Consider the following 21,754-nt stretch of genomic DNA (forward strand, 5'->3'; position numbering starts at 1 on the left):
TTATATTTATTTAAAACATAAACTTGGTTTAATATAAGTAAATTACAGGATATTCTCAAGTAGAAGAATAACTTATATTTCTAAATAAAAAGAGGCCTGAGTAATTTTGTAATCCAGCTGCTCTCCCTCGATTTTCTGATAGCTGTGGAATTATTATTATTATTATTATTATTATTATTTTAGTTTGTGGAGCATCACTGAAGAAACCCTTAAAGCCAGAATATTAGCAGATATTTTTCTTCTTGTGTATTTTCTAAATGTGTTTGTGTACTGAATGATAACACTGGGCACATTGTTAAAGTGACTTTGTATTTAAGGTTTTTGTGCATGCCCATGCATAATGAGAGCGCTGGCCCGTCCTCTCTCTCCTCCCTCCTGTGCTGAGGTCACAGACGTGCTCAAATAGACTCGCCTGGCAGAACTCAAACTGCTTCTCACAGAGCAGATAGAGGGAGTTCAGGGAGGAGGAAAGAGGAGGAAATCTGTTTGCCGTTTGATGTTGGATTCTTTAGCAGAGATATGAGCCTGAGGATCAGCAGACACTGAGACGACCGACATGGACAAACAGAAAGGTACCGTGACCCACAACAAGTCCTAAGATGTTTCAGGAATAACGACAGAGGCATAAAACTCATCCACACATGAAACCTGACGTTACCTGATATTTGTTTTATATATTTAAAAATGTTTCACATGAATGAAATCATACACAGCATGCATGTTTCAGATGTAATCTGATTACAAATGGAGATTTACTTTGAAACTTTCCTTTAATGTGTTTAACATCCACGTATTCTTTTGTCTTGGAAAAAAATGTTAAAACTAATTGTAATAAAGTTCTAACAAAGCACTCAGCAATTACCAGGGCCAAAATTTGCAGTTCCTCCAGTTTCCACCGAGGGCAGCAGTGAGTCGGTCCCCATAGACTCCCATGTTAAAACTTTACAGCAGTAATAAACACTTTTACAGCCCAATATAAATTGTTCAGTCTCTGTAGGTATATTTGTGGTGGATTGTATAGGTCACCTATAAAAGGTTAAAGGTTTGCATTATTCGGGGCGTGGCCTCTTTGACTGACAGGTGGAGCTTTTATGTTTATTTCCATGTTTGTCTATCATATTAATATATACGCTGATGTTTTGGCTGCTGACTCATGTGACCAGTAGAGGTCAGCTGTGAGTTGTTATGAGTTGTACTATATTTATTATTTTGGGATGTTTTAGTTTGTAGTTATGAAAAAATCAAACTAACCTCAGGCTTGTGTTGTATTGTGTATAAAATATTTAGATGGTGGTAATAAACTTGATTTCAAATGACTGGTTGATTAGATAGTTTAAATTCATTCATTAAAATCAGTGTAAATAAACAGCAAAAAGCCATGCTGTTCTCTAACAGTTTAATTTATCTTCTGTATCATGTGAGAAACACTTTGTATATGAGCATGTATGTATTTGTGGCCAAAGCAGCTTTAACTCAAAGGAAGTGTTGACAGAAGGAAAAGGGCCATGATGCTGCTATAACTGGCTCCAGTTGAAAAGTTTAGAAAAAGCTGAAAGTGATTTAAGTTACTTTACCATGAAAACCAAACCCTAAAATTATCTGAAAGACACGAGTTCTCCTCACTGCCTGTGTGTGTGTGTGTACTTGCACAGCTATCTTTGTGGGGACCTATCTATTTATTGACTTTTTAAGGACCCTTCTGTGTTGTGAGGACGGACTCTTAAAGGCCCGGTTGTGGGTTTGGATTTAGTTTGAGGGTTCAGGTTAAAAAGAGGTTTAGGTTAGGGGCCCGTGAAAGGCCTCAGAAGGTCCTCACAAACACAGAAGTACAAACATGTGTGCAGCAGCGTGTGGAGCAGCTTTCTTTAATCTGGCTGGTAAGAGAGCAGAAACATTTACATTACTGCGCTGCTGTTTCCTCAAACTGACCACCTCACCACTAACCTGCTGCTAACCGGGACCTGTACCCACTTTGCATTTTTATTGTTGTTTGTAACAACAAGTAACTCTGATTAGAGCAAACCAAAGTGATTTGAGAGATCAGTTTATCTAGATAACTCCCTGAAGTAACAGTACCACATGTAACGAGGTAAAAATACTCAGCAACGTGTCCAACGTGTAAATGAGAAACTAAAGTAAGTTCAGCTTTGTGTAACTGAAGCACAGGTTTTGCAGTACAATGCATCAGCAGTACGTCCCCGTTGGGGCTGTTTTATCTACGTTATATATAGTAGATGATGGTTTTTAAAATAGGGTCAGCCCCCCCAAGAGGTCACCAATAAATCAAAGAAGGTCATGGGATGATTAATGGGAAATCCATTTCCTGTTTTCAGAGCTTATTTAAAGTTCTTTCTATAAATTTTGAGTAGCTCTTGTACCTCAGACTGAGCGCTACCAGGAGGAGCTGGGAAACATCAGAACACTCCTTTTAGCCAGCGATTAGCACATGAGGTCAGGAAACAATCTGACTTAATGGCAGAAAAATGTTAAAATTGTTGGTGTGGATACTTTAAAGACACAAACACACAGAAAATCTAAACAGTCTATTAGCTCAGTCTCCAGAGAGCAGCAGCGGGAGGAGGAGGAGGAAGTGATGATGATGAAGTGGAGGAAGGAGGATGGACGAGGACAGATGGGTATTTCTGATTGTTGCGTTGCTAACATACCATCGGTGTGATAAAGACTCCACAGCAGCAGGAGGATGGATTGTGACACGTTCTCCCTTACAGAATAAAAATGATGTTTTCTACAGAAAAAACACGGACGTAACCATGTGACTTCACCCATGGGTTTCTGGGATTTTCATAGCATTTTGTTTGCTTCCATGTTGTGAAACGATTAGCGGTGGTGAAGCCTCACAGACAGTGATCAGCTCAGCGACACAGGGCCAAACAGTTTGTGTATCAGGCTGTAAACATGTTTATTTCTGCTGTCAGATTATAATGTGGACGTCTGTGGGACTGACTCACTGCTGGTGCCCCTGCTGGACGTTAGAGGAACCGCACGTTCAGCCTCTGTGGGAGCTTCTTTCACAGTTTTTAAATGATGAATTAAGTTATTAGGAAAACTACCTCACCTATGTTAAAACATATCACGTATGTATTATTGTAGGGTCTACCCTACACTATAGAGGTGACTGTTGTTGTGATTCGGAGCCGTATAAACAAAACTGAATTGAATTAATTGTGACAAAGTGATTCAGGTTATCGTCGTCTAACATTACATTTTATTTGATGATCTGAGAAACATAAATGTGACAAATAGCAAAAAAAGAAACAGTAAAAATGTTTTTCGCAGCGCTGTAAACAGGTTTATGTAAGTGTAGATGATCTAATGCCCAACGACAGTCAATTATCGGGTATCAGAACCTGAACGAGCTCTGTGGTTCCAACGACTGCCCCCTGATTGGACAACGCTGGACAAACTGCTTCGTGGTTGGATGTAATTGCTGCATAATGTTATTAGGATATCATTGTTATGATGGACACCACTGGTACTGTAGTGTGACCGGTTTCAGCTGGAAACGTGACTTTTAGTTTAAACTGCTGAAGCAGAATATTTTTAAGATGGATGCGTCGCTGTGGTCAGTCGAGTGATTTGTTTTTGACGGATTCGTTTAGGTTATGGTTTAAGGATAAGTGTCCAGGAAATGGATGGAAGTTAATGTACTAATGATGTAAACAGGCCTGAATGTGTGCACTGCAACATCAAAGCCCGAGACAGGAAGTGATGCAGATGGTCAGATAAGCAGCGTTCAGCAACACAAACTCTTGATTCTGCGTCCGTCCAGCAGCCGTCCGTCTCCTTTCTGCTGTTGTTGTTCGTCTTCTGGGTTTGTGGGTGTTTGAGGAATTTGCAGCTCGCTGCTTAAACAGCAGTTTGATTAAAATCAGCATCAGAGGAGATAATCAGGAACATTTAACCCTCGTCTCCCACTCGGCTCACAGCATGAATGGACTCGGCCTCTCTGTATGAATGAGCCGCCGGACAATCAGCTGCTGTTTCCTCTGCATGTTTTTACATGTTCTGCTCTGTGTTGTACCAATGACTCAGTACAGTTTACGTCCAAACAACAACAGAAACACATTAAAGACTGAAAACCTTTACTTAGTTATACCTACTCTGTGTCGCCCATATCCTTATATAAATACTGCATCCACACACACAGATGCTAATTAGTGTTCAGAGCTTCACTTCCTGGATGGTCTGAAGCCACAGTTATTGTCAGGTAATAGCTTTAGGAAACTCTGGTCATTACTGAGGAGGTCCTCCATGTCCTTAATATGAGTCTAGTCATGACTAAAGGTTGTAAAGGTTTATTAGGAGGTTCTGTTTATCTGTGAAGTGGGCTTTTGTGGTACTAAGGGAAGTTTTGTCGCCATTGAAGAGGTTCTAGTCATCCTTTAGGAGGTCATGCTGGTCATGCTGGTCTCTGAAATCCTGGAGGTGGTTGTGAGGTGATGTTCTACAGGTCTATGAGGTATTTTTCTGTGATGGGACTCTTACATACTCTTTAGGAGGTTGAAGAGATTCTAGTTTTTCTTGAGAAGGTTGCGCTGGCCTCTGAGGATGTTTCAGACGTGCTAATGTTGGTTCTAGTAATGATTTGTGTAGTTTTGGATGGGGTTCGAGACATCTAAGTGGTTATCTGTGAAGAGGGAACTTTAAGAGGTTGTGGTTCTCACTGAAGAGGTGCTATTCATCCTCTGGAAAGTTAAACTGGTGAGCGAGGGTGTTCTAGAAATCTTCATGGTGGTTGTGTGACTGGAGATCGCAGAGAGGTTCTAGAGGTCTTTTGAATGGCCGTCTGTGAGGGTGCACTTGAATAACTTTTGGGTCTCCTGTAGGAGATTGCAGAGGTTCCTGTTTTCATTTAGAAGTTCTACTAGCCATGTTCTAGATGTCCTTATGATGATTATAGTCATGATTTATGTAGTTTATATGGATATCAGGCAGGTTCTAGGTGTGGTCCTTTAGGAGGTCATACTGGGGTCCTGGGAGTGCTTAAGGTGGTGCGAGGTAAAAAAAAACAAAAACAAAAAAAACAGTTTTCAGAGCTTTTTGTACATTTTTTTTTTTTAAACTAATGTAACTGTGGAATGTTGGACATCCTTAATGATTCTTGTTAAACTAACAAAGGCCCTGACAGGCTGCTCTTACCTTCACTAAATGTTTTTCTTCTGTAATAAGTAAAGCTGACGGGGGACGGTCAGTTTGCTACGAGCAGGTCGATTAAACATGAAAACTGTGATGAAGTCCGTCTGTGTTCGTGTTATGAATGAAGCTGTTGTTGTGTGTGAATGAATACTCACTCTGTTTCACTTCAGAAGATAAGAGCTGAAATCATTCAAAGGCAGAAAAACAAGATGCTGATTCTTCGCTCTCAGACACAAACACACATCAGCTCCTCATCTGCATCCTCAGATCATCGTAATAAAATGTGATTCACATGTAAAAGTCAGTTTCATACAGAACAACAGTCTGACCGCACCTGTTCAGGTAAACGCTCCCTGCACAAATATGCAGATGTTCTGGCCTTCACGTGTTAATTGATGACAGGATGCAAACTGATAAGCTCCTGGCTCCTGCCAATATTTAACTCAGAGTAAACACAGTTACATCACCTGAATCCCTGCTGTGCACAGGAAAAGCTCGTTGTTTCTGTTTTCTTATCACATGAGAGAAAACTCATTATTGAAACTTAAAATGAAACTAAAACAAAAATGGATCTTATCTCTCTCGGCCAGCTTACACTCAGCACACGCGTGTGTTCAGACTGTGGGAGCAAACCCACCCGCCACAGTAACAACCTGCACAAACAGACTCCTCATAGTCAATCCCAAAATCTCAAAGAAATGATGCAAATATGCAGTTTTTAACATCCAGGAAACCGTATGCACCTCTTCAGTCCTCAGATATTTTTCCATTTCAGAATCATGAATCACATCTGGATTCATGTAAATTGCAGCTGTGGGTCAGACGCTCACTTTGCTGTATCCACTTATTTTTATTAAAACTAAAGTAAGAGTTAATTTATCCCAAACATGACAAAGAAAAGAGAAGAACCTCGTTTTTCCTGGGCTGGTTCAGCCGCCGTATCAGCTCCAACCAAGCAGCCGATGGTGTTGGTTGAACCTGCACCGTCCATATTCAGTCTCTTTCTGAGAGACATAAATGAGTGTTGGGGTCGATTCGAAGGAGAAGACGGCCAAAATCAATCACTCCACTCGGAGATGAAGAAAGAACATTCTTATTATTATTCATCTGCCTCCATCTCTGCATCCTGCACTGTCACACCAACCCTGTGGATGTCCTCCATCACTACATCTGTGATCCTCCTCTTTTCCTCCGGCCCCAGCGTCACCTCCACACTCCTGTCTTTCCTTCTCTCTCATTTCCTCCTAACATGCCTTCCCCCCACCCTCCTCCTCAGCCTTTAATAAACAGCAGCATCATTTCCACCGACACCCTGTTGGGCATGAGCACAGGAGGCAGCCCTCCCATCCACCCCAGTACCCCCCGACCTCCCGACCCCCCATGGCTGGACCAAAATGAAGAAAGAAAATGCAAGACTGAGATATCAGTGTCCATATTTTGGATGAGAGGGTGGAGTGGTAAGCTGGAGTCCAGGGGTCCAGTTCAGGTGAAGCTGCCTGTGTCACCATCCACCTGTCAGTCAAAGAGACCACGCCCCCTAATAATGCAAACTATGACCACCCCGTCCGTCCCATAGCTGTTAGGAAGGAGGAAAATGATCCACAGAGACCAAACAGTTTGTGTGTCAGGCTGTAAACACGTTTGTTTCTGCTGCAAAGTTTAAACAGAGTCTGTGGACTCTGAAGGACAGACAGACAGACAGACAGACAGACAGAGTGTCTGTTGGCGTGTAAACAGCGACATCAGATACTGAGAGTGTGAGAACAAACATGACTCATGGCTCAGCAGTCAGTTAAACTGTGACTCGCTGTGAGGTCGAGATAAAGTCTGTAAACTCATTTTCTCCAGTATTCGGCTGGATTTTCCTCCTGGTTAATGAGCTCAAACAGACGTCCATCCCTCTGTCCGTCCGTCTGTCCGACTGTCTGTCTGTCTATCTGTCTGTCTGTATCCAGTGCTGGCCAAGCTGATCTGGGATCTGCAGTCCTTCCTGTCTGTTCTGGACTCAGAGACCCTGAGTTACATCGCTCAGGCTCAGAAGAAATCCATCTCAGAGCTGCTGTCCACGCTGCAGAATCAGGACGCTCCAGGTAAAAACACTGCAGTACTCACATTACTGCTGATACTCAGAGTGCTACCAAACCCACAGACACCCGAATAAAAGTGTTTCCTGCTGTGTTTTCAGTGGAAGACGCCGAGTACATGATCATGAGCTGTCCATCATCGTCTCCTAGCAACGAGCTGACAGACACACCTGCGAAAGGTACGCCTTAATGCTGCCTTCAAGACACATCGGAATAATCCGAAATACGATTTTCACTCATAAACCGAGTTCACGTAAATCTGCGAAGACTTCATGAAAGCTCTGTGTTGTTGTTGTTGTTGTTGTTGTTGTTGTATCCACAGCTGTCCGGGCCTCTGAGCTGGTCTCAAATCAGGACCTGTCTGCGTGGCTGAGGAACGGGGTGAGCATCAGCCTTACTGGTCATACTGGTTTCCACCACTGAGCTAACTGAAGCGACACATAAAAACAAACAAACAAACAAACAATACAACAACAATGAAATGTGAATGAAAACTCATTAATAAAAACAACATAAAAAATGTATTAGTTAAGACTGAATGTGAATCAAAATAACAACAAAATGTAAGTAAAAAAAGTAAAATATTAAACTCAAATATAAACACAAACAGTAAACAGAAATAATAGAAAAATGATGACTAAACTCTACAAACACAGTGTGAGGCTCATCAATCTCTCATCAATTAATTACATGAAGTGGCTGACTGCTGTGCTTGATTAATAAAAATAAGTCCAGCGTGGCGGCTCAAGGTTGGGTCTAAAAATGTGAATGTAGTTTATTATCTGCCTGATAAATAACAAGAAGTCTTAGTTTATGTATCAAAAAGCTCTGAAAACAGAGATAAAACTCACAAAAGAGCTTTTATTCTGTTCAGGAGATGGTGGTTAAATCAAACGCACCAGAGTGAGAAACAGCTGCTGATCACACTCCTCGTGATGAAGAGCAGGAGCGACAGGTGGAGGAAAAGTTTCATGTGACAAACACGATGATGGGAACACAAATTTCTTTACTAGGAAGGGACAAAAATCTGTTTCTGAACAGCTTCAGGATTTTTCTTCTGAGGTCAAAGAGAAGCGGAGCAGAAAGAGAGGAGGAGGAGGAGGAGGAGGAGGAGGGGGAGGAGGAGGAGGCTCTGTGATGTGGGTCAGTAATGACAGACTGAGTCCTCCTGAGGTTTGGGAGGAGACGGCAGCACAACTCTGTGTGTGTGTGTCTGTGTGTGTGTGTTTTCCATCCATCCATCACGTAGCCCAGATGCTAATCAGCCGCCATCGGTGACCGCTTCCTCCCTCTGCACAGGTCTGAGCCAATAGGAAGACCGATAGCAAAGAGATCATATGTAAACACTGAACTTCCTCTCTCTCTCTCTCTCTCTCTCTCACACACACACACACACACACACACATGAATCTGCTCAGGTCTCATGTTTTAAGTTACAACCTGTGAAAAGTTACTGAACACTGATTTGCCAAAGGTCAGAGGGCAACTTCATCCTGAGCAGGTTACAAACTAGATAGATAGATATAATTTTATTTCGAACATGCAAATATAATTGAAATAACAACAGAAAAAAAACCAAACAAACAAACAAACAAAAAAAACCCTTAAAAATCATCAAGTTTTCATGTATATATGTCTACAGAATGCGTGTGCTCGAAAAGGAGTAGGATGAAGTTTACACTTTTCTTGTTCCTACCCCCGTATTTCAAATTTCATTGCTTACAAATCCATATCCAGGATTCAACATTATTTGATCATATATGGTTAACTATGTACAAGTCTAACACATTGAACATACACAAATAAAAACCATTTTCAGCACGTAAACCAGAACAACAACAAACTACATTTTTACATAAACTAATCACCCTGTCTATAACACCCCTTAATCTCTGAGCTTATTTTATATCTTATGTGACAAACAGCTTAATGAAACTTAAGGTTGGGTTACTCAGGCTTTGATCTATAAAAAAAAAAAACGAGGACACAATGAGACGACTCAGTCACTGAGAGGAAGATTTCCTATATTCATGCAATTTATTATTTTTGAACAATCGTGTGAATTTTTGTATTGATGTACTCGTCTTGATTTCACCTGTACAGGTGTTCCACACACTAACTCCTCTGACTGTAATGCTCTGATATTTTACATTTGTCCTTCCTACTGGCTTGCTGAACATAAGTATTCCTCTCAGGTCAGGAGTATTTGGTCTTATTTGGAACAAGTTCTGGATGTTGTGGGGCAAAGATTTATTTGCTGCTTTGTACATTGTTTGTTCAGTTCTGAGGTCAACCAAATCTTTAAATTTGAGAATATTTAATTTGATAAAAAGTGGATTTGATGGTTCTCTTGAAGTAGTTTTATTTATTATCCTTATTGCTCTTTTTTGCAGAATGTATATTGGATGGGTGTCTTATACGTGTTTCCCCACACTTCCACACAGTATGTCATGTACAGGATTTAAAAACAAACAAACCTACTTTCTAACACTACAAACTTCATCAGGTGACTCAGCCAAGCTCAGACTCACTTCATGGTACCAACCAACAGTAACAACACAAACTAGTCCTAAACACACATTTAGCTCTTCATGAAGAAGAGGAGACGCTGGACTGATGAGCCTCGTCTCGGCTCGTCTGATTGTTCACATGACTTCATCAAAGTTTCACCACAAATCAAAAAATTCCAACGATCAGAGAAACTGAGTTCAGACTTCCTGACCTGATGTTCATGTTTTAGCTGCAGGGCCCCAAGGTGCCGCCCCACCCCCCAGGAGGTCTAGGAGGTGACGATGATGACGAAGATACGTACGAGGAGGCAGAACCTTACGTACCTGCCGACGCCACCGTGTCCAACACTGGTACCTGCAAACACACACGATGACAAAGCAGGAACACGACGTAGAAACACAAACAAACGTGATCCTCTTCCTTTCTCCAGAGAAGGCGGAGTCAGACAGCAGCCACTACGAGTCCTACGATGAGGAAGACGATGACGATGGGGGGGAGGAGCTTGTGAAGGACAGAGCTCACTACATCCAGTGGAGCGCCTCACAGCCCTGCCTGAAGCCCACGCCAGAGTCCCGCCTCTGCGGGTACCTGTGGAGGAGGAAGTGGCTTGGACAGTGGAGCAAAGAGCTGTTCATCATCAGGAACGACGTGCTGCTGGTGAGGAAGGAACCAAACGCCCACACGGCTGCAGTCCCTCTGATGGCCACTATGTGTCGCTCTATCCACAGCAACTGCACCGAGTCTTTGAAGCGCCTCAGCTCTTTGTGAGGTCAGGTGTGTTTGACCTGTTTGTACCTGTGTGTCTTCTTTGTGTGCGTCAGTGTTATAAGTGCGCCCGGGACCTGCTGCCTCAGCTGGAGTTGAACCTGCGCGGCTGTCAGCTCGTCTACAAGTCAAAGAGCAGCAGGAAGATCCAACACCAGCTCAAACTGCTGCTGCTGGGCTCGGAGACGCTGGTGCTGGGCTACAGCACCTTCCAGCAGGCCGACGAGTGGAAGAAGGTCAGCAGCACTCGACACACGAACCGTGAACTAGCTCACATTCAGCATGAGGTCCTTACACACACTCAGGCTTCAGGTTTCTACATCAGACATGGAAACATACATGAACTCTCAGTCACCTCTGAGCTAAAGAGTTCGTGCACTTTTGCTCCTGAATCAGAGATTTCCTGTAGAGTAGACGGTCCTCTCCAGTTTTTCTGGAAAGATCTTCCAAGAGAATCTGAGCAGTCCCACCAAAGCTGGAGCTTTTAAAAAGTGGAACCACCACCCGAGGTTCCCAGTGTCCACCGGGACGGCCCTGAAGCATCCCGAGTCTTCCCCAGCAGCACTCCAACCCCCTGATTAGTGCAGGCAGTGAACTGCTTCTCCTTCCCGCTGCCCTGCAGCTTTCCCATCCCCACTGACTGCCTTGCTCAGAATTCCTCCCACATCCAAGTTTTTGTTTCAACGGCTGTTAAAGCTGGACTCTGCTGGCCTGCCTGTACCTGCCAGCAGGTCTGAAGGAGATCTTCCACTCCGGTGTTTGGAAGCTGTTCTTCATCTGCCCGACTGTGAACTCTGCATCTCAGTCTGACAGCGAGATTCCTGACGCAGTTTGTAGCTGAACTGTTCCCGGTGGCACATTTATCTGTTTTCTGTCACCTTTTTCAAATTATTTATGCACAAATATTTTTCTGTTCTGTGTGAAGGTGATCGAGGAGGTGAGCATCGCAGGAGAAACGGAGATGCACAGCTACTCGTCTCTGAATAAGTCAGACCAGTTGCTGTCCTGCAGGGTGAGACACTCAGATACACCATCACCACAGGCCGACCGACAGACATTTCTGTTACCCATAATGCCTCGTGGCGTGAATAATCTCCAACCTGCTCTGTGTCGTGGTCGTCGTGGTCATACCTGCACTCCTGTTAATGCCGTGTCTCTTCCTTCAGTCCAGTATAGTCCAGTCTGACTCTGACGAGGAGAAACCTTCAGCTCGCTGCAGCCTCAGCAAGAACAAAGGTACCGACAGAGCAGCACAGTAAACCGCACGATTCGATCATTGAAGAGAGTCTTTGTGTCTTTTACAGTTTCTGTTCATGTTTTTTATATACAAATTAAAAATGTGCATAAAATATGTGCATGGAAACTAACTGTACATCAAAGATGGCTGTAGCCTCTGTGACATCACCCGTCTGTTAGCGAGGTCACATGACGTGAGGTCTGAGCTGTGGCGTTTGCCTGCGGCAGGTTTCCTGAACGTGCTGATGAACTGCCAGTGGCAGAGTTTACTGTGTCGGGTGGAGGCCGGGGTCCTCAACATGTTCGGAGAGGAGGAGGAGGCGGAGCAGGGGGAGCGCTCGCCTCAGTACACCGTCCAGCTCAGAGGCTGTGAGGTCAAACCCGACACCAAGCACTGCTACAGGATCACACTGAGCATGCTCGATGACCAGGTGGCGGTGCTGGAGGTGAGCTGGTGGAACAGGAAGTTTGAATTCATCCACTTCAACTTGTTACTCAATAACGTGTCCTCCTTCCTTCCTTCCTTCCTTCCTTCAGGTGAGCAGCTCAGAGGAGAAGCGGCGGTGGTTGAAGCTGCTGCAGGACGGCACTGCGTATTACTGTCACCATGACAACAAAACACAGGAGCACTCAGGTGTAACTCTCAGGTACGAGGTGCATCGTCTCAGGCTGAAACACCAGCTCGTCCTAGTGGTCACACGTGGTTCTGCAACCCCAACCCCACGTTTATGGATCAATCATAATAACATTTATTATAATAAAAACACTGAATGTCACATTCGGCTAAATCGGGACCGTCAAATACACAATCACGACAATCATTTTATTCATTTGAAGATTTTTTGAATACAAGTGCTCATTCGTATCTCTGAGCCGTCAGCACCTCAGGCCCTTTGAATCGTCTCTTATTTTTACACGCAGTCCTGATTCTGTGAGCGTGGCGTTCATATTTCACCAGCGCAGCGTCGCTAACTCCGATAAAGCTTTATCTCGGCTCTGAGCTGAGGACTGATTTTGCTTCCTCTCGTCCTCAGTGGGCTGCAGACTCGCAGGTTTCCCTCCTCCAACACCTACATGGACGACCCCTTCCACCTGAGCGAGCCGGGCCGAGACCAGCCCATCTACTCCAACACCTCCGTCCTGGAGCACATGGTACGGGCTGCACCGCAGGACATTTGGATTTAAGATCAGATCAGATGATCCTTTCATAGTCCCACACGTGGAAATTTTTGGTCACAGCAGAAAGTAGAAAGTAGAAATTAAAAGAAAAAAGAGAAAAACAACAGAATAGAATAAGATAAACAATCTTATTTGGAGTAACTCGTAACGTCGCCTGTATGTCGTCTTTCAGCTCCACGGCTCTCAGGGTTCGATTCGCTGCAGCTCGGTGTCATCCAAAGGCTCAGTGACGTACAGCAACACCGTCCTCAGCGGCCACAGTGAGTCCTTATGATAATCGACTTCAAAATAAAAGACTTTCCCTATACTAGGTTTGCTAGGCTTTTATTATGAAAATTGAAAGTTTCTTAAAAACCTGGCGATGCTGATTCAGAAATGGTCAACATGAAGCACAATAACAGCCGTGTGCATGAACCAGTGTCTGAAAACTGAGACGCCTTAAACCTGCACGCTTTCTAGTGTCCAGCAGGGGGCGACTGCTCTACTTTGAAAATCAGATCTGATCGTATCTAAAGTGTAAAGTTTGGGTTTAATGTGAACATAAGACCATAAGAAATAAACGTTATGGACCAACAGCTGGCCAAAATCACTGATAAGCTCCTATCATCAGCTGTTAGTGAGCAGTCCTGGATAAACAGTGTAACATGTAGTACTGGGTGGAGCTGATGGAGGAACGGTTGGATGCTCTGCGTTTCAGACAGGAAGTCGGCCGAAGTGCAGCGAAGCATTCAGAAGCTCGAGCTGACCGACAGGAAGGCGGTGCCGCTGAGGGCGGGGTCAGAGATCAACCTGGCATCCAGCGCAAAGCAAAACAAGCGCACCTCCTTCAGACAGTCCCTGGCCATCTACAGTGAGCGCGCTCAGGTAGGAAACTGAACCTGGACAGGTGTGGATGTGGGAGGGTGCATGAACTACCTGTGAGAGGCCCAAACAAGAGCTTTGAGCGTAGATTTACTCTGAACCTGGTCTAACTGGTCTCTGCTGGTCCAGGCTGGCATCCTGAACCCTCTGCTGCGACGGACGGCTTCAGCTAAAAACTCCCTGAGACGGGCTCCTTCAGCGCTGTTCATCGAACACGGAAAAGTTTTCCAGAGGAGGAAGGTGAGAGTCGCACAAACACAGATGGTCCCGGCACAAAATGCTGCTGAAGTTTCATATTCAAAGATTTCAAAGTTATTCACACTGATCAGGTTACAGTGACACTTTATTGTATGAGCTGACATCAGCCTCATTTCTCTTTATGCTCATGTGTCCAGCCATCAAATGTATAACTTATTTTACAATTCAGGCTTATTCACTTAGCACCAATTCACAACATTCACCTCAAGGTGCAAAGTACAACTCTACAATATTAGAGAGAAAACCCCAACAATCACACAGTCATCAAGTGAGCAGCACGATGACTGTATGGAGGAAAACCTCCCTTTTAACAGGAGGATTCAGGGTCACCTGGTCCAGCCCTAACTATATGCTTTAGCAAAAAGGAAAGTTTGAAGCCTAATCTTGAAAGTAGAGATAGTGTCTGTCTCCTGAATCCAAACTGGAAGCTGGTTCCACAGAAGAGGGGCCTGAAAACTGAAGGCTCTGCCTCCCATTCTACTTTTAAATACTCTAGGAACAACAAGTAGGCCTGCAGAGCGAGAGCGAAGTGCTCTAATAGGGTGATATGGTACTACAAGGTGTAGAATGTGTCACTGATAACATTTTTAGCTAATCAATTATTAAATACTAACAGCTAAATAATAATAGTGTGTTGAGTGTTAATGTTAGCATTTTTGCTAACATGTTAAACAGAGATTGAATTACTGAGCTGTGAAATTTTTAATAAACAGCAGAAAACAGCAATTCAGAGGAACCTTTGTCACTAATTTCACTATTTCTCATTATTCTTTTAGGAATGGGAAACTAAAGCAGCTGCTTGACACCGGCTGCGCGGCTAATATCACATCCCATCAACTACTGTGGACTGTTTTTTTTTGTTTTTTTTTTCTAGCTATCATATATTATTCAGAGATGGTGCAGGGAGAGTGTGCCAAAGGATTTTAACACGTCTAACATAAAAAACCCCCAAAAACCTTATTGCCCGACATGAAGCCGGTCACTGTGTTCGCTGCTGTCGATCTCTCAGCTGATCTGTCGTTCGTGCCCATTTTAAAAGTTTACATTTCCAACCAACAACAGGAAATAATCTTTTCAAATAACGCTGAAAAGCTAACAGCTAGATAATAATACTGTGTTCAGTGCTAAGGTTGCTATTTTAGCTAGCTAACATGCTAAACAGAGATTTACTGAGCTGTGAAAGTTTTAGTAAACAGCAGCTGATGAACAGAATTCAGAGAAACCTCTGAGACTCATTTCACTGTTTCACGTCCATTTTAAAAGTTTACATTTAAAGCCCCAAAAGTTTGATTCTGTTCATCTGGACGTTTTCAGTGGGAGAAACATTTCGTCATCATCAGGTGACTCCTTCAGTCTCAGCTGACTGCAGGTTTCAACATTATAAACAGGACATTTGCATTATGACTGAAACCAGCACCACTGAATGAACGATGGGCTGGGAGGTCAGTTCCTGGATCATTAAACCAACCAAACCATTACATTTAAACCAACAACAGGAAGTGATATTTTTTTAGTAAAGCTAAAAAGCTACAAAAAACCTAACAACTAGCTAATAATACTGTGTTCATGCTTATTTACTATTTTTTAGTAAATTTACAAACCCTCCTTATCAAAAAAAGGGAAGACACGTAAGCTGCCCCTCCACAGGCTTCCAGAAACAGCTAATCAGATGAAAGTGGGCTTTTAGGGAGGGGGGGCCTTAAAGAGACAGGCACCAAAACTCAGCTGTAGGTAGAATAAAAACCACAGCGATGAGCAGTGACCACTTGTGACCAGAGGGGGCGCTAAAATCATCGCTACAAAGAAATATTTTCACATGCAAATGTCTGAATTTACTTTTGTACTTTTATGGTTTCGCGTGGATCGTTTCCACTCAGTGTATGAATGTGTTTTATTATACAGCGATAGTTTTTAAGGTCACACTGATGTTTTAATTTTTTAATAGCACATTTATTTTATGGTTTAATTATATAACAGTTTTCAGCATGTACTGAGCAGCACAGTGTAATAACTGCTTCCTGTTTCTAACCACGACACGTCTTTGCTGTTCTCAGGTGAACGTCCACACTGACCCGTAAAATCATTTGTTTGTACAAAAAGTCACAGGAACACTTTTGTGGCATATCGAATGTAATTATCTCTTCTTCTGATGGTAGAACAATATTTAAGTATTTTTTATCTACATGTGATTTAGGAAATCCTTTCAATCTCGGAGCAACAGGAGCAAACTTGTTATTTCACTGAGTTACTGACACCGTCTGTAAGCTGATATTTCCTCCCACACATGACCTCTGCAGCAGCTGTGCTGCTCTCACTCTCATTTATATGATTAAACTCTTCGTACTTCTCTAATATTGTACTTTCATCTTCCTTTGTGAAGCGAGCCCCTCTCCCAGTGCTCGTTTATGATCCAGTTGTGCCAAACGTCTATTTAACTGGTGTCGCGTTCAAACGAAGCGCCTCCTCTGCATCTTTGGTGGGAGAGATGAGGACACAAGGAGAGGAGTCAAGTACACAAAAGGCACAACATGCATCTCATCCCATCTGTTTTCACACTCTACTGGACTCAACTGGACTGCCTACCAGTTAAATAGTGCTTACCTGGTATGCTAATCAAGCGCAGCTGATTCGCTGCTCGTTTAACACACTCAGATGTTTTTGTCTTACAGAAACGTTTGCAGTGCAAAGACGACGTGAAGCAGAGTTTTTTTCTCCAAATAGAAATGCTCTTTATTGTAACTCCTGGTTAATCACTCACGTCACCATTCATCTGTTACAGCAGCTGCATCCACAGAAGAAAACAACAGCAACTAGCATGAAGTCATTCAGTGGTTCAGTATGTACAGCAGCAGGGCGGCTGCTCGTCAGCGAGTCTGACCTCTGACCTCTGGGCTCGTATTTCTCAAACTGCCGGAGGTACAATTCCCAACACGCGTCTGACTCTCATAATGAGTCCAAAGAAAAACAAGGATAAAAATATGTTAAATAGTTTTTTGGGTTATTTGAATTCTTCAGGTCGTTCTGCTCGCCGTGAGGTGAGAAACACGAGTCCAAAGAAGAGAAACTCAAACCTGTAACTGCCAGCGTGTTTCAAAGAAAGCTAGAATAACATATGACATCATCATCCTGACATCACGCACGCAGCAGGTGAACGATCAGAGACGCTGACGGGCGCTGAAGCCGCCCCGCGAGTCTAAAGAACTCAAGAAAAACAGAAAAAACACTTCAAATGTACAAAAAAGAAAAACATGGAACAATCATGTGTCGTCACAGCAATCACTTCCTGTTTCTAACTACACAAACCAATCAGAGCGCGTCTGGGTGAACGGCGTCAAAATCATCCAGACAAAAGAAAAGTTAAAGAAAAGAGGAAATCATAAAGTGACCGATGCTCGCTCTGACACGTCTCACTTCTCCATCTGTTTTATCCTCAGTCTTTTATTTTATTGATCCACAGATACAGGAAGTGGCGAGGCAGACGTGACAGCGGGTGATGCAGGAAGTGGCGGTGGTGATTTTTTAAAAAAGTGATGCAGTGAGAGTGATCTGAGCTTAAACCTCACGCAGGGCGGAGCTGCTGAACTCGGAATTGAAGGAACAAACGAGCTGAGACGCGAACGCCTCGTTTTTACATGCTTATAATTATTATTATTATTATTGTTATTGTTACTTTATTAAAGGAAAAAAGGCCTTAAAGTTTTAAGAATAAAAGACTGTTTTGCAAAAATGAGTCAGAAACCTCCCAGAGCCCAGCGAGCTCACTTCAAACTATGTGAAACTGAAGATCAGTAAAAAGACTCTGATGGACGCTAACAGCAGACGAGCAGCAGCTTCATAAAGTCCTGATTTAATGACGAGCTCGTGTTGCTGATGTGAACGAGCTGCAATCACAAGTTTTCCAACAACAAAAATCAAACCCGTCCACGTCTCAGGTGGCGGCTCTCAGCGGACACGGGTGGAGGGGACCTGCTGCACCTGTCGGCCGTGATGACAACACAGCTGTGAAGCTCCCAAGTTATCACTGGGTCTGTGTTCCCACCCCCACCTGTGACCGCATCGAGGCGCTGTCTAACCACGCCCACCTCTGCTCCTTGGACGTCCTGCTCTGAAGTCTGACCCTCGGGCCTCTGGCGCTCTAAACTGTGAAACAAACACAAATCAACTTTTCTTCAATGCAAAAACACGTGACAACAGGAATGATCCGACTTTACATTCCCCCCAAACTGCAGGAAGTTCAGGATCTGGTGTCTCTGAGACAGCTGAAGGTAAAGAGCTCTGCTCCTGCGCTCACCTTTACCTGACCAGGTGGGCCAAAGCACAGCAGCAGATTTATGAAGTGGATGTTTATAACTCCACCAGATAACAGGCCACTGACCCTTTTCCATTTTTCACTCGTGTCTGTGACTCTGTTGCTCATACCGAGGATGCAGCTAGCCCTGAGCTCGGGATAGCTTTTAGCTTTAGCCACTTTTCTTCTGTTAGCTTCCTGAAATGTTTCAGTCTCATTGGGTTTGTTGTTGGAACATTTTTGTGACTGACTTTGGTGAACTTTGCATCCTCACTCACTTCCATGCTAAAAACACAGCATGTGGTCCATGTTGGTCGCGTCCATGTTTTTGTCTGTCCGGACAGTCAGTGATCCGGACCGAGCACGCGGTCCTCGGCCGCTCAGTCGGAGTGTTTCTAATTCAAGATTTTGAGCCTGAAATTCATTTTGAGGGTAAAACAGAGAGAGTCAGATCTGGTGAGGACGATGGGCAGCGAGGCAGACGGGGACGCAGCACACGACGTTGCAGCTCCATGCTAACAGTGCGACTGCTGGCACACAGCGACGGGGATGCTGCGTTTGGTCTCTGAGTTGTGGTTTAAAACAGAGTCATCGCCTCCACATGAAAGTCGGGTTAGTTAGTGAAGGTTCAACGAAGAACAGAGGACATGAGAGGTCACCGTACGAATCCAGAAACATGTTTGATTTTTATTTGTTGCAGAACTTTGTGATTGCACCTCGTGGAGGGAGGAAATCACCTCTCTGGTTCTGACCTGCTGGCCTTGATTTACCAACACATTAAAAATGACACCTTTAAATCCGGTCCTGAGTCCAGCCCGCGAGGGTTTAACCACCTACAGCTGTGAAACATGCTGATATTCAGTGCAGCTGGTGGATGTTTCATTACATATATTTAACAAAGAGTGATGACGTCACACGTACGGAAGAGCTGAACTCGCCCGCCGTGTTCTCGTCAACATTCAGGATCTATTATTTCATTTTTAGTTAGACTCCATTAATAACAAACATGCCACTTTCTTTATGTAGGTTAAAAAATAGCTGCACATCATTTGGTCACTAAGCAACACTCGCAGACGCTGATTGGAGGAAGCAGAGCCGTCAGAGCTCAGCCTGCGCTGCAAACATCTCTCAGAAGTGTATGTGTGTGTGTGTGTGTGTGTGTACCTGTTTAGATATCTTTGTGAGGACAGAAAACCAGCATGTTACTATACTTGTGGAGACCAACAGCCTTTATGGGGACAAAGTGCCCGTCCCCGAGTTTAAAGGTGGTGTTAGTGTCAGGGTCACAGTTTAGGGTTAGGCATTCATTTCTGATGGTTAGCATTATGTCAATTAGATGTCGTCACTAAGATATGAAAACGTGTGTGTGTGTGTGTGTGTGTGTGTGTGGCAGTGGCTTCTGCTGAACTAGAAAGAAAAAAACTGGGAGGAGACGGTTTCATCGCAGCCAGCGGAGGCTGTGGATCAACGCATGATGAACGAGCTTTGAAGCAACCGGAGCCAACGAGAGGAGAAGAGGAAAGGGACCGCCCTTTGAGCTTAAAGGGGGCTCCTGATTGGATAGTCTGTCCTCAAACTCCGTCAGTAAGAGCTCCCCAGCTGTGAGGCGACTGTCAGCTGTACTGGGGGTCGGGTTGGGCGTGTCTATTACTTTAAGAAACTTATTAAAGTCTCAAAGTTTGTATTATTAGGGGCGTGGCCTCCTTGGTTGACAGAAAACTGCAGTTCCTGTAATCGCCACTTGAGGCAGAAATGATTTGTTCCTTTTAGTCAGCTTACGGTCTTTAATTAGCAGCTTTTTAGTACTTTTTAGCCTCATGTTCTCATATGATGGGCAGAAAAATCAGTCACAATGTTTCTTTATGAACTCAGTTCAAGCTGAGCTTTTATATTATTATTTAATGTCTTCCACTTTTTGTTTTTTAAGGTCAAATAAAATGTCTAAAGACGGTTTTTATATTTTGTTGTGATTAAACGACATGCTGACATCATCAACTAAACCACGCTGGGTTAGTTTGTCCGCCGGCTGCAGGTTTAAGAGAGACGTTCAGTCTGTCGTGACTGAAGTCGAGTGACTGCGATCAAACCGTCTGCTTGTTTTTCTCTTTGATGCTGGAAAGAAGTGCTGTCACTATGACATCATAGCTGGCTAAGCCAGTAGGATTAATTCTTCGTATAAAGATTGCAACAGGTTTTGTTTGTCAGTCCGGGAGCTGACTCGGAGTCAGCAGGAATGTTGGCCGGATGTCCGACTGTGGCTGGGATGCAGAGGTTCAGAGGGTCTTGTGAGAGCGCCGACCCGTCACAAACCGCCACAGACCGCAGACTCGTCCTTGTTCTGTGATGTATTATTTGTGCTCGCTCCGTCCTTCATTGCTAACGTTCTGCAGATAACCGGTGACGTTAATATGTGCAGCACTCGTGTTTCTCTGCAAACCTGAAGCCTCCTGAGGTGTCTACAAACTGAAGTGAGGGTGTCGGCTGATGATGACGATGATGAGTCCATTTGGTTCGATGTCCCACCGGCTGGAAGCGAGGGACTGTGGGGCGAGCAGCTTCAGAAGAGACAGACCTTTTTTTTCAGGTCGTTCCTCTTCCAGAGGGAGAGGCGATCGAACTCCTCGACGGACATCCCGAAAACGCTGAAGAACTCCTCCTGAGAGAGGTGCCTCTGCAGGGCGAGAGACAGCCACAATCAGAGAGAGGGAGAGAGCGGGAACAAAGAAGCAGTGTTGCCAACTTAGTGACTTTGTCGCTATATTTAGCGAGTTTTCAGACCCCTTAGCGACTTTTTTTTTCTAAAAAGCGACTAACGACAAATCTGGCGATTTTTTCTGGTGTTATTGGAGACTTATTTATGACGACTTTTTGACGTGAAAACGCGTATCGCTCTTACTCTCAACAAGCAGCGGTGCTGCCGTGGGCACCTCGCCTGTGCCAAAGCGCTCACAGGCGGAGGATAGTCCTCCCCCAGCTGCTATCAGGGCAGGAGATGTTCACACCTATGCCTCCAAACGGCAAATGAATCGCGCATGAGCGAAGCCGCTGCTCCCGCACTGACTGTTACGCAGTCAGTTCTTCTTTTACTGTCAGAGGTGTGGACTCGAGTCACATGACTTGGACTCGAGTCAGACTCGAGTCATTAATTTTATGACTTTAGACTTGACTTGAAAAAAGGTTGTAAGACTTGTGACTTGACTTGGACTTTTACACCAGTGACTTGGGACTTGAATTGGACTTGAACCTGTTTACTTGAAAAGACTTGATATTTTACCCAAATCTAAAATTTAACATACATATTATATAAAAAGTGCGGACCATTAATTCACTTTATTCATTCATTCATTCTTACCACACTCCGTATGTGAGCGTGGGCTGTAGCACAGCCAATCAAATTAACCAGATTTGAAAAAAA

General features: G+C 43.9%; 2 protein-coding genes across 5 annotated transcripts in view; one reads left to right on the top strand and one right to left on the bottom strand.

The window, feature by feature from the left end:
* The first annotated feature begins 202 nt into the window (after positions 1 to 202).
* On the top strand, positions 203 to 16,403 carry si:dkey-220o5.5 (actin filament-associated protein 1-like 2). Its single transcript, XM_005460066.4, has 16 exons — positions 203 to 572; positions 7,113 to 7,247; positions 7,343 to 7,420; positions 7,564 to 7,622; positions 9,982 to 10,102; positions 10,183 to 10,409; positions 10,574 to 10,753; positions 11,443 to 11,529; positions 11,684 to 11,753; positions 11,982 to 12,199; positions 12,291 to 12,400; positions 12,788 to 12,905; positions 13,105 to 13,192; positions 13,630 to 13,796; positions 13,923 to 14,033; positions 14,828 to 16,403. Exons 1-16 carry the CDS (start codon positions 557 to 559, stop codon positions 14,852 to 14,854), a joined length of 1,812 nt encoding a protein of 603 aa, XP_005460123.1. The 5' UTR covers positions 203 to 556; the 3' UTR covers positions 14,855 to 16,403.
* Positions 16,404 to 18,924: 2,521 nt separating this feature from the next.
* LOC100701040 (dematin) overlaps positions 18,925 to 21,754 on the bottom strand; it is a 28,337-nt gene continuing 25,507 nt past the window's right edge. For all 4 annotated transcript variants that reach the window (XM_019346551.2, XM_019346552.2, XM_019346553.2 and 1 more), the window contains exon 18: positions 18,925 to 21,010. In XM_019346551.2, coding sequence (XP_019202096.1) covers positions 20,897 to 21,010 — 114 coding nt within the window. In that variant the 3' untranslated portion in view covers positions 18,925 to 20,896. The remainder of the gene's footprint in view (positions 21,011 to 21,754) is intronic.

The sequence above is a fragment of the Oreochromis niloticus genome, linkage group LG12, assembly GCF_001858045.2.
Source record: "Oreochromis niloticus isolate F11D_XX linkage group LG12, O_niloticus_UMD_NMBU, whole genome shotgun sequence".
Lineage (NCBI taxonomy): Eukaryota > Metazoa > Chordata > Actinopteri > Cichliformes > Cichlidae > Oreochromis > Oreochromis niloticus.

Coding starts and splice junctions, on each gene's coding strand:
- si:dkey-220o5.5 (XM_005460066.4), top strand. Junction 12,906..13,104: donor CCTCCGTCCTGGAGCACATG/GTACGGGCTGCA, acceptor GTCGTCTTTCAG/CTCCACGGCTCTCAGGGTTC. Junction 13,797..13,922: donor TCTACAGTGAGCGCGCTCAG/GTAGGAAACTGA, acceptor CTGCTGGTCCAG/GCTGGCATCCTGAACCCTCT.